The 13,204-nt window shown below is 36.3% G+C and overlaps 1 protein-coding gene across 3 annotated transcripts in view; it reads left to right on the top strand.

The window, feature by feature from the left end:
• The window catches only part of LOC134041212 (cadherin-7), a 72,118-nt gene that overhangs the window by 36,100 nt on the left and 22,814 nt on the right, over positions 1 to 13,204 (top strand). For 2 of the 3 annotated variants that reach the window (XM_062487638.1, XM_062487629.1), the window contains exons 3-5: positions 2,333 to 2,452; positions 4,754 to 4,921; positions 6,269 to 6,456. In XM_062487638.1, the coding sequence (XP_062343622.1) occupies positions 2,333 to 2,452; positions 4,754 to 4,921; positions 6,269 to 6,456 (476 nt within the window). The remainder of the gene's footprint in view (positions 1 to 2,332; positions 2,453 to 4,753; positions 4,922 to 6,268; positions 6,457 to 13,204) is intronic. The other variant, XM_062487647.1, reaches the window with a different exon arrangement.

The raw sequence follows: 13,204 nt of genomic DNA, 5'->3' as shown, positions 1-13,204 counted from the left end.
AGATTCATTGTTTTTTAGTTACTGATTGCATTTAAATGGAATTATCGCAGAAAGATTTGATGTTAGAATTTCTACTTAAAAAACACCATTTTCTGAAGGATTCATGTGTTTTAGAAGAGAGAAAATCAAATTCAGATAATGACTTTATTCATCTCCTGGAATGTAGAGGGTTTATTTGCTACATCAATAGATTTTTACAGCAAACAAGCACTTCTAAACTTGCAGCATTTCGAAAATGTCTGTGCTGAGATTGCAGAGCTTGTAATTTCTTTGATCTTGTATTGGTCTGGAGCCCTTGAAAGCAGCAGAAACAGGGGGCGAAGGCGTAACTGTGTGTGAGGTTTATAAGCACTTTTGCCAATATTTGCAGACATTGTAAGCTTCATTGGCAGGGCTTAGTGACTTTGTAAATGTGGTAAGCATGGCTTTCACAAAGAACACAGGATGTCAAACAGTCATTATGATACACTTGTTCTCAAAAGCTGGATAGACTTTGGCAAGTTTAAAATAGGTCCCTGTATAAAATTACATTATAGAGTAATCTGTAAAATCAGTTTGACATACTGAATCAAAGCTCTTAGTTACTGGTGAACAGAAAATGGATGTATTTTAAGTCCTACAACTGATAAATGACTTGATGGATTAACTACCAATTTTCTTTTTAAACTTTCCATCTAGTTAATAGTTGCATGTGAAATTTCAGGTTGGGAAGAACTTTTTCTCTGCCCAAAAATATTAGACAGGTCACAAGAGAGAAAAATTGCATTTAAATAGAATTGCAACCATCCTACTTTGTCATGGATACTTCAGAAATAGAGATCAGGAATGTGGGCTAACTAGGCCATAACCTGAATAAATTTATCTTACAAATGATCATTCTGGTCAGAATTCTTTCAAGTGGGACCCATCCTTTATTCCATTTTATGGAGGGCTGCACTTAATCCTCTCTCCAATCTTTCAGCCTAGTCCCAGGTTCTATTTATGATGTTCTACTTAACTGAGAATGGAAAAGATGAGGAAAATAGATGGGAGATATACTATATCAGATAAAAGGAATTTCATAACTTTCTCCCATTTCCTGAAAATTCCAAGTAAAACTGACCAGAATATTATTTATGTTAAGTTCACTCTGGACACTTGCTGTTGCAGATTGATCTTAAAAAGTGATTTCAAGACTTGCAAGTCTCATTTTCACAGTTCAAAAACTTGTCCTTTCAGAAAATGAACTCTGTGTTTAACAAATGTTTTTCTCTGATCATGTGTCTAAATAAAGTCTATGAAGCAATCTGATCTTCTCTTGAAGACCTTTACTGGGCATCTGTCAAATTGCTACAGTATTAATTTGCAATCTCACCTCCAAATGGGTCCCTGGGCTGTTCAGTAGAAGATTTGAATGTTCCAGAAAATCTATCAGTGAGAAAAAAAATAATTTCTGTCTATCAAAGAATGGTGACCTTGGCCAAGGCCCTGCCCCCTGAGTGATCTTTTTATTCTGCTCTCAGCATACACCATGAAAGCTCTTGTCTAGAACAAAACAAATGGGAACTGACATGGAGAACATAATGAATAGGAGCTGGACGCAGAATGAGGTCCTCACCTCAAAATATAACCTTCTTGTTAGCCAGTTAGAAATTTTGCTTTCTTATTCCTGTCAACATAGAAAGATTTTTTGCTCAAGGAATCTTTATGCAATAGATTACTATAATTGATATTGCAGATATATTGAAGGAAATTAGTATTGCAGACTATTGAAAGAAATTACTGTTTTTAAAGGAAATTAGAGATGGCTTTCACCAGGTTTTCTCTGAGCTGAGAAATAAACTCTTCAGCCATGTGTTTCTGAAGTAAATAATTTTATAACCTAACAATGATTTTGTGTACATTTATCAAAATTTTTAAAACATATATATGTAAGTATGTATGTTTGAATTTCTAATGAGTCATTACATTTTCAGCATGCAGACTTCTCTTAAAAGGAAAAGTACTGCATTTCATACTCAAACTTCAGGCTTCATCATCATTATACAGAAATTTTGCTGACATGTCCTTCATCAAGCAAGGGCAGAGATGGAGAGGAGGAACTAATGAGTGAGATACTTTTTACTGCTGTGAGTCAATGCTTGTGACTATTTGGGAAGATAGAATTCTGTAATAGCTGATACTACTAGTTTAGAAATAGAACCTGATACATTTAACAGTCAGCATGGAAATGATGAACCATTGTGAAAAAGCCACCTCACACTGTTCCAGATATGTACTGGCACAGTATATTGAGTAAGTAGCTTAGATATTTCTATCTTTCCTGTGCAATAGTCCCTCAAATATTTTCCAGGTACCTCTGTGGTTCAAGTGACAGCCACTGATGCAGATGATCCTACTTATGGCAACAGTGCTCGAGTGGTTTACAGTATATTGCAAGGACAACCTTACTTCTCTGTGGAGCCCAAAACAGGTAAATTTACATAAACTCTTTGCAGTAATGATGAGAAAAAGAGGAAAATATGCATTTGCTAGGAACTTATTAATATGACCTCTTGGTTAATTGAATATATTTGGGTTTTGTTGATCTTTTAATTTCTTATTCTTTAGAATAGATTATGAAAGCCACACATCTGAGTTATGCCATAAACAAACTTTGCTGGAATAGAATTTATTATCTTTTCAATCTACCAGCTGCTTGGTCTGCTGTCAGGTTTCATCTCTCTCATCAGTGAAAATTTCAAAATTCATTGGACTTTTTTTTTTCAGTTTTTGGAAATATCTAAATGTCACATAGCCAGGTTCCATAAGAACATATTTAAGGCACAGTTACGTTCCATTCTACTTTTCAAACTAAAGTTTTGTTGTGGGCAATGAGTTCCTTCTTTACTAATTTGAAGAAGAAAACACCATGCTTCGTATGCTTACCAGATATAACATTTCGCTGCCAGTGTCAAAGCATATTACTGGTGAAACTGTTTTTTACAATTTTCTTTAAATTTTGTGAATATTTTTAAGCCATAACCAAATACAACTTTTAATCCTCTGTTGGTCTAATGAATATTGCCTATTCTGCTGTATCATTACATCAAGAAGGAAAGTATGTTCTTTCTCTGCTCATTTCAGTTAGTGCTGGAGCTTTCACTTATGCCTACAAGGAGAAGAGTTATAATCTTCATTTTGGATATATAACCAAGCTGAGACAAAAGAGAAGAAAAATATTTACCCTTTTTATCATGGACAACCTGTGATGTGAATCAGACCTTAGTCCCAGTGTTTTGACCAAAAGGTCACACTCTATCTAGCAACATCTGAATTTGCAGAAATAAGTGCTATAATTATCTTCATATTACAACAGGTCCAGGCTAAGCGAGGGTATATAGCACTGTCCTTTCCCCTCTGAAGAGAATGATTTAGAGTGGTTTTCTCCCTGTTTCTCTTTCTCCCTCTCCAAGTGTGTTTATGTACCATGTATGTTGTGATAATGACTGCAGGCAGCCATTGAACAATAACATAGTAGTTTCTACTAAACAAATATCTTGAAGAATTCAGACTGAAATGTTTGCATACATTTACATCACTTTGGTGTGATACTCAAATTTCCTGTGTTCATGACAGTTTGCTTCCAAATGATTAGGTAACTTTGCCTGGCAATTTAACTATGACAGAAAAACAAGCATGCTAAGAAAAGCAAGGTAGAAACAATAACACCATTAAATTGTATATTAATGGTATTTTACATGTCTTGTAAAATGGGTGAAATACTGCCAGGCAGTCTGTTTGTGAAATAAATGTTTCAAACCAGAGGTGATTAATAGCAAGTCCAACATTCATAAGGGAAAAAAGAAATAAAACTCTAAGCAAACATTCAACAAATGGCATATGAAGAGATATGTGTCCCAATGTGCCTCTTCTTTATTTAGTTTGTTTATGTTTCTTTTACTGCTGACACTAAGTGCTGGAGGAGCAAACGGCTGCCTTTCTGGAAATCAGGGTTAGCAGCTGTACTATGTACTGAGCATGAAATATTCATAAAATCATCATATTTTGAGAAGGCATATTTATTTTTTGATGTATACAGCAGAGCTGAAAGGATGAAACATGGAATTTTCTTCTAGTTTTGATTTCATATCAATTAATTACAAATTAATTAATTGATTATGCAGTTCATGAAATGGACATAACAAAAACTACTTCAGATATTCAGGTATTTAACTAATAAATAAAAATTTTTCTTAATGATGCCAATGATTTAAAAGTGGATATTGCTAAACCCAACATATAGCAAAATAAGACAATTTCATATATCTGCAAAGTGTGGCATGTTATCAGTATTCGTAAAAGTTAATGTCTTGAATGGGTATTCAAAAGATATTGAAATGAATCTTGACATTAGGATTTTAAAAATGAATGCAGAATATTCTGTTCTTCATAGCTCTAAAAGGGTGGGAAATCAAATACAGAAGATTACATCTTCCAGGGAAGGAAGTGTTACCCAAGAAGACTAATTCAGGGAGAAGATTCTTGAAAAACACAGTCATGTACAGCATTACCCAGTGAATCTAGTATTAAATAAAAATTGGTGGGTTTGGTGACTATTTAAAATAAGAGTATGGTATGTCCATGCAACTCCTGTCAAAACCTGTTATATTAGTGTTGGAATTCATTCCACTCTTGCTGCAATTACTGATCCCGTTACCTTTTAAAGGCAAGCTCAGCTTTCACAGTAGCATATTTGTGCTTGTGCGATCCTTGACACCTTGTCTTTCTGCAGGTGTTATCAAGACTGCCCTTCCAAATATGGACAGAGAAGCCAAGGACCAGTACCTCTTAGTTATCCAGGCAAAGGACATGGTTGGGCAGAATGGGGGATTGTCAGGGACTACATCTGTCACTGTCACCCTGACTGACGTTAATGACAACCCACCCCGCTTTCCACGCAGTAAGTTATTTTGGAAATACTTGACTTGTAATATTATTCCTAAACATTGTTATTTTATTTACACACTGTGCTATTTCTAAACAATTTCTTTTCCATGTTAAGTACTTGGTTAAACACTGGCTGCTAGATTACTATTATTACTATTACTGTTATTATTATTATTATTTAGTAAGCATTGTTTTTCTTTGCCTCATGCATGCCAGATCAGTTGAAATGAAGCGGTGTACAGCAGCAGTGACATTTATTAATGTATTTTACTTCCTCTCATGAATAAATAGACAAAAAATAAAAAATCCTAATAGATATTTAGGTCTTGCCAGTTAGACTTCAGGATTCTTTAATTTGACTATTAATCCTTCGTAGTCCTTTGACATTGTCACATGCTTACAGTGTTTTCTAAAGAGTTCATCATCAAAGTGCTGGGAAGTCACCTTCCCTCCACTTGATTTCTTTGACCAAGGTGGCTCTCACCCTAGCCTAAAGAAAGGAGCACGCAGTTGTATGCTCAAACCAGAAGGGCTCAGTTTTTTCATAGTGTTCTGTCTGGAGTGCTTTTTTCTTAATTGAAATAATAAAAACCCCCAAAACACGGTAACATAGAATTAAAGTATTGCAAAGGATACATTCATGTCGGCTCCAGCCTCACCTCCAATGATGGAAAAAATAGATCTGCACATAATAGATTTTCTGTTGTTTCAAGCCACCAACTGCTTAAAATAATAATAGAATAACTGAAGTTATTTGTGAAGGTGAGAATGTTATTGGCTACAGAATGCATTCTGATACCCTTTTGACAGCATATATATAATTTTGTTCTTGAATAAAAAAGGCTAGAATTCTCAAGATGGTGCACTTGCTGTTACAGAAATTAGTATATATTAGTTTCTAGTGATAGTCAAATTGCGAGCTGCCTGATCAAGATACAAACCTATAGAATAGTAAGTTTTTATATTTATATTATTTACATACATGTTTTCCTTTCCTCTTTTCTGGAAAACAAAGTAAAACTGTCTGTATTATCCAGGACTCACATCATGATTTTCATTTAAGTTTTGATATTTTTTTTTAATCTTTGCCTTATACTTCTCCTGTCATATGAAGAAGTTATGCCTGTTGTACTTAGAGTCTATAATAAGGAAAACCTATCATAAAGGGCAATTCTATTTCAAAACTGAAGAATATATTCATATAGCCTGAGTAAATGTTCAGGCAGATGATTTAAAGGAAGGTAGATTTAAGAAAGCTTAAGCTTTCTTAAGCTTAAGAAAGATTTCTTTTTCTTTTTTCTTTTTTTTTTTCTTTCAGTCCCAGAACATTCTGAATTCATTAAATTTTTAAATTTTGTAGGATCATATCAGTATAATGTTCCAGAGTCTTTACCAGTGGCTTCTGTGGTGGCCAGAATAAAAGCTGCAGATGCAGATGTTGGACCTAATGCTGAAATGGAGTACAAGATTGTGGATGGTGATGGTTTGGGAGTATTTAAAATTTCTGTTGACAAAGACACCCAGGAGGGAATCATAACTATTCAGAAAGTAAGTCTGATTTTACCCACGAATTCTGTTTGGAACTCTTCAAGATGGGGGCAGGTAATGAGAATATGAGTTTTTGTTTCTAGGAGCCTTGCCTGCTGTAAATATTTCCATTGGTCTGTTTCATCTTGACTTCACTGCATGATTTTGAGGTTTTGAATTACTTATGCTGAAAAATATTCTGCATTTTCTTTGACAAAACCTGTATCTTTTTTTTGTGAGGAGGATGTTTTAAAGCACTGCATTTGAATGGGAATCTAAATTTTAGTCTATTTTTTCTTTGTATTAAATAGTAGAAAGTGTTACAATGTATTTTGTAGCAAAATGGAAGTTCCAAATAAAAAAAAAATGGATCCTGAAATGAACTTTAAAAATAATTTTCTAAATGTCTTTGGCTGAGGTGGTACTATTCAGAAAGCACATATTATTAATTTAAAACTATGTAACACTAAAAGAAGTAGGTTTACAAGATCATGTATTATTAAAAATATTATTTCAAAAAACCCTGAAAATTTCAAATAATTATTTTTTGTAGCTTTCTATATGTGCAGTTAGAAAACATAATGAAATTGAAAAATCATGTTGCTGTAAAATTATTAAAACTAAGCTTTCTTGCATTGCTGCAACACATTTTTAGACTACCCTTTTAAAAAGGAAAAATGGGCTGAAATAATTTTGAAGAAAATTTAAATTTTTTGAACAGTAAAAGAAATACAATACCTTAGAAGAATCTCTCATATAATTTCCTACCCTTAATGTGTGAATGGTTGGCAAGGACCCTGTGACCTTTGCTGTGAAAAGGATGGTATTTCACAGCCTGGGTTTCCCACCCAGAGCTCAATCTGCAGCTCCCACTGCAGCTGCTCACCCATCTACCTACATTGAATGTATTCCTCAACAATTCAATATCCTTGGAACATGGGAATGATTTAGCATTTTGGAATACATGTAACTATGTTTCTAAACAAGTACCTATGTTAGTACTTAATATTATTCCGTAACAGATTTTTCTTCCTCGTAGATTCTTTAATCTTTATAAACTTCACCTTTTGGTTGAGAGGCTTTTTTTGTCTGGTTGTGTTGGGTTGTTTTCCCTTCTCTGGTGTACCAATTTCTTCTCTAAGCAATACAAAGCTTCAGTTATAATTCTCCTTTGAAAGAAGTTAAGACTGCAAGATGTTGTAAAGCAACGGGCTACTTCTCTGATGCCCTTAACCCCTCTTGAGAGCTGGTAATCATCCATAGATGTCACAACAAATGAAGTATGTTCACCCTTGAAAGATCATAATGTGTGTAATGTGAATCATCTTCTTTCAAGAAAGAAGCCACCCATCTTAGGCTTCTTGCAAAATGTACTTCTGCTTAGCACGTTTGAAATACAAGTGATGAAAAGTTGGTAGTTTTTTTGTTCAACAGCCAAATTCAATGTGTCTCCTTCAGTTTGCTCATTTAAAGTTTTTGGGCAAGGATTTGGGAGAAATGTGCATATCCTAGAGGGAGAACATTTACCAGTGCTACAACAAGTAACACTGAATCAGTCAGGATCTTCAGTGATCTAATATCTGGTGAGTTCGTTTCCAATTTTTAGTATGGTTTTGTAGTTGTGATATTTGTTCCTGGAGTATTCTGATTTCAGTGCTATACAGTGGACCAAATAATTGACTTCTGTTATTTCTACAGTCGTTTTAGTTAGGGGGCTGTGATGCCTGGAAAGAATGACCTGGAACAGAGACTAAACAGACTAAAACCCAAGGCACCAGCTGAACTGGACTTTTCACTACTAAACATTTGTCCAGAGAAATGCTTTCTGAAATAGCTGTTGGACTACATTAAAAGGGTGCAAATTGTTGACCTGATCAAATGGTCTAATTTATTAATAATCTTTATACCTACATACTGCTGTATTTTGACACAAGGATTCGGACTTCTTTCTCTGCAGTGTTAGACCTTTTCTCTAATTTTCTGTCTATTTTTGACTTATTTTCCTCTGTGTGGTAGGTAGTCCTTGGTTAGTGCCAGGTGCCCACCAAGCCAGTCTTTCACCCCCTCTTCAGTGGGACAGTGTGAGAAAATATGATGGAGAAAACCATGTGGTTCAAAATAAAATCAGTTTACAAAAGCAAAACTGAAGGTCATATGCATGCCAAGCAAAGCGAAAAACCAAAAGATCTTATTCATAATGGAGTTGCCCGGACACAACCTGGAAAGAAGGGCTTCAGTTCAAGTAGCAGTTGCTTCAGAAGGCAAAGGTAGTAAATAACAAATGCCCACTCCTTCACTCCACCCCCCCACCTTTCTCTTAGGTTTTAAATCTGAGAAGATGCCCTATGGCATGGAATATCTCTTTGGTCAATTTGGGCCCAATGTTCTGGCTGTGTCTCCTCCCAAGATCTTGCCCATCTGTGTGGGAAATTTGGAGAGACAGCACTGATGCTGCGCCAGCACTGCTTGGCAGTAGCCAAAAACTGGTGTGTTGTCAATACTTTTCCAGCTAGCAGTGTAAAGCACAGCACTGGTCTGCCATGAGGAGAACTGACTGCCCTTCACCCAAACCTGATATACTCTGATATAGCCAAGGAATACCTCAGGATATCCTTAGCTTTTCATTTTGACTCAGGGAACCCTGTGCTTTGCCCAGTGCTGAAAGACCCTCCCTGCCAGCCCTATAGATAACATTGTCTAGGATAGAAGTGAGAAGCTGAAGATCAGTGTCTTTCAGGTCACTGCACTGTCTTCTGGACAATAAATTTAATTAAAGATCATTAATAACTGTGTATGCAGGTTTAGTGGGTTTCCATCACTGAGCCTTACCTGCCAGATCACTGTGGAGTAGGGTTATCCCTGCATGATAATGTGTGCTTGTTAGTAAGAAATTAGGGAAGAAATTAGGTTTGTAGCCTGGAATCTGCCTGAAAGTTTTACTGTCCAGCACATGATGTTCTGTACTCCTCTGAGTGCAATTACCTTTCTCCTTTTCATGCCCTAAAACCAGCTGAGGTATTGAGAAACATCTCAGCCTCAAAATGCATGCCTATCCTTTTCAACTTCTGATTATTGATATGCTCAGATGACACGTCTGGGTACACATCAGTCAGTAAAATGCCAAGGCAAAGACTTATGAAAAGGCATGCTTTGGTTCTAAATGCAAATGGGTGCTTTAGTTTCGCATACTTCTGCTGCAATTGTACACAAAGCTCAACAGGCTGGGCATGAAAATCACCGGCAGTAGCTCTGAGCAGCTGAAGGCACTTCTCCATTCAGTTTTGTGCTGGGTGTTGCTGGAGAAAGTTTGGCACCTGTTTATCTGTGTTCCACACACAAGCTGGGGATTTTGCATTCTGTTTTTAGAAGGATAACCACTCAAGACAATTTTGAAAGTTGACTTCCTTACTCAAAACTAACACTTCTTTTAACACATAAGTAGCATTAAATTTCAAAAAAGAGAAATTTTGTAAAAAAGAAAACTGTAGGAAGAGAAGTTAGATTTAAGAATTCACAGTGTAAAGACGATTTTTATGTTCTTTTTAATTTTCATTCCACAACATTCATTTTATGGAATATCAAAAGAAAAAGGGCCCAGGGATGAGCGAAAATTGCAGGAAAATTATCTGTTTTGAAACAGCGAGTTACCAAATACCGTAATATTAGAATGAGAAAAGTGTCACATTATTAGGTGTATCTCAAGATTACTGGTGAATAGATTTGTTTTGGATTGGTTTCCACGCCTGTTTGAACATATTTCTTCTCTGTACCCTACAACAAAGAGACTTCAAAATATCATGAGTCAGTGGGGGAAAAAAAATAGTGTTTTTACTATTAATAGTGATATTCATTGTAATACATGGAATGTATTCCTTCCTTTATAAGTCTTCTGCATTGCTGTAAAGACAGATATCTCTCTGGCTTGCAATTTATTCAGGATGATTTTTTTTTAAACATTTTGAGAACATTTCTGTTTCCTGAACAGGAGTGGTAGTTCTGCTCATAGTTCCTATAGCCATGGCAAGACCAGGGATTACGTGTTCCTGAACATGCTAGTGCTGTTGCTACCTAGTGTCAGTGTAGATTTCCTACTAGACTAAACCTCAGCTCAAAATGACATTTTGGCAATAGTCTGGCATGCTTGTAATTACTCCCTTGACTATAGGGAATCAGACAAGGGAAGAATGCTTTCTCTATGTATCTATCTGCTTGGTCTTTGTCCTTTCAAAGAGTAAAGAGTAGGATTGTACTACCTTATGCAGCACAACTAAGAAGCATGTTTGCTGTATCACTGTACAGTTTGTGCAGCCATATGGGCTTTCACATACTCGTCACACCTCATTTTATTTTATCCCAGTTAGGATATTTGAATCAAAATTAAATGAATGAGATAAGTAGCTCACATATTCTAGGAAGTAGCTTAAGTTCCTTTGAAACAAAAAGCCACCACCCCTCACCAAGAAAAAACCCAAAACAAAATAAACCAAACAAAAACAAGTAAACCACCCCCCCCCCCCTCCCAATTTTTAAAATATTTGGGACAAGGACTAATGTTGTTCATGAATTTATGGCTTACATAATAACAGCTTGTTATGTCTACGTAGAATTGATTTTTGTAAGATTAGAGAAGCTAAAAGTTCATCTTATGACAAAAGCTAGCACTGAACCGTTTACTTGGTTATTGGCACTAAAAATAAAATCTACTCTCTTCTGCAATACATTAACTGATTTCATATGCAAAAAGTGTATCCAGTATGTATCTATAAATTTAATTTACAATAAAAGTGTGTAAATTGCTTTCAGGCTATTTTCAGCTATTTCATTGCCTGAAATAGGATGTGAAAAATTCTAGAAGACAAACTTTGACTTTCTTTTTCTTTGTCTTTCCTCTTTCTACAGAAGTTTTTATAAATAACAAGTGAATGAGACCCATAAGTAGTGCTCTCAGCTTAAATGAAGGGTGGGAAAGTGGTAGAAAAGCTAATAGGAGTCTTTTCCTGTAACCTCCTATATTCATACAGTTTGTTGCCCAGCAGTTTCAAGTCCCTGTGAAAATCTTCCCACTTCTTTATTTGCTCAGTTTCTCTTTTGTTAAATAATACTAACAAATAAACAGAAAAATTCTCACTTATCAAGTGAAACAGGAGAAATCTTTCTTATTTTTATCCTGTTCAGAGCAGTTCATGCTACAATTCTGATGTTGTAAATAATGTGAATTTGGCTATTCTCAGCACTGTAGCACAGTCTCTGTTGTAAATCGTGGAATAGAATAGAATAGAATAGAATAGAATAGAATAGAATAGAATAGAATAGAATAGAATCATAAGATAGCATCATTAAGGTTGGAAGAGCCCTCTAAATTCATCAAGTCCGATCTTTGATCGAACACCACCATGTCAGTTAAACTATAGTGCCTCTTCCAGTCATTTCTTGAACACTTCCAGGGATGATGATCCCCTGGGAAGTCTGTTTTTACGTTTAAGTACCCTTTCAGTGAAAAAAAGTCTTCATGATGTCCAGCCTAAACCTTACCTGGCACATCGTGTGACTGTGTTGTGTTGTACTATCCTAGTTACCTGGGAGAAAAGGCTGACCCCGACCTCACTGCAATCTCTTCTTAGTTAGGTGTAGAAAATAATATTCCCTCACAGTCTCCTTTTCTCCAGGCTAAACAATCCCAGTTTCTTCAGCCACTCCTTAGAAAACTAATTGTCTAGACCCTTCACCATCTCCATTGCCCTTCTCTGTACACTCGAACGCCTCCTGAGTGGGAGGCTCAAACTGGACACAGGACTCAAGGTGTGGTCTCACCTGTGCCAAGAACAAAGGGGCCGTTGCTGCCCTTGTCCCTCCACTGGCTTTGATACAAATCATTGGCCTTCTGAGGCACATGGGCACAGTCTGGATCATGACCATCATCCCCGGGTTCTTTTCTGATGGGCAGTTTTCCAGCCACTCTGCCCCCAGCCTGTAGCACTCAGGTTGTCACACAGGTGCAGAACCCCAGACGTCTGCTGTTGAAGCTCACAATGGGACTCAGCCCATTGATCCAGCCTGTCCAGATGCCCCTACAGAGCCTTCCTGCCCTCCAGCAGATCAGTGCTCTCGCCCAACTTAGTGTTGCCTGCAAACTGAAGTGCACTCAATCCACTTATCCAAATTATTTATAGATATTAAACAGGGCTGGACTGAACACTGAGCCCTGGGGATCACCAGTGGTGATGGGCTGGCAACCAAATGTGACTCCATTCACAATCAACTCCTGAGCCTGCCAGTTTTTAACTCAGTGAGGGGTACACAGGCTGTAGCCATGGGCTTCCAATTCCAATGTAAAACTAAACTAGGTATGTCAGTTACCTTTAAACCCGACTTAGAAAAATGTCCATCCTATAAGATCTTTTCAGGAAAAAAAAAAAAAAAAGAGTTGTACAGTTTATAAAAAAGAATCAGGCATTTATATTTCTTAGAAGTATCTCAAAATTTTTTCTTCGTTCACACTGTGACTCAGTTCTCCATCTGTAGAGTAGGATCAATTCCTTCCTGTGGTTTCATTTGTAATTTACATACTGCTATCAATGATCCGTTAGTAAGGACTCAGATCATTTGCATAGCTCAATTTCACAGTGGTGAGAGTGTTTGGAGAAAAAGCGTATTTTTTCTGCATATATGGAAGTTTTAAAAAATGTGTCAGATTTTCTTCTGCAGTAGAAATCTTAGAATTGAAGAAACATTTATGGAAGCAAATGGTGATTCAGACATTTAATACAAC

This window comes from Cinclus cinclus, chromosome 1 (assembly GCF_963662255.1).
Source record: "Cinclus cinclus chromosome 1, bCinCin1.1, whole genome shotgun sequence".
Taxonomy (NCBI): domain Eukaryota; kingdom Metazoa; phylum Chordata; class Aves; order Passeriformes; family Cinclidae; genus Cinclus; species Cinclus cinclus.
Note: the sequence above shows the minus strand (reverse complement) of the source record. Positions and strands in the feature narration are given on the sequence as shown.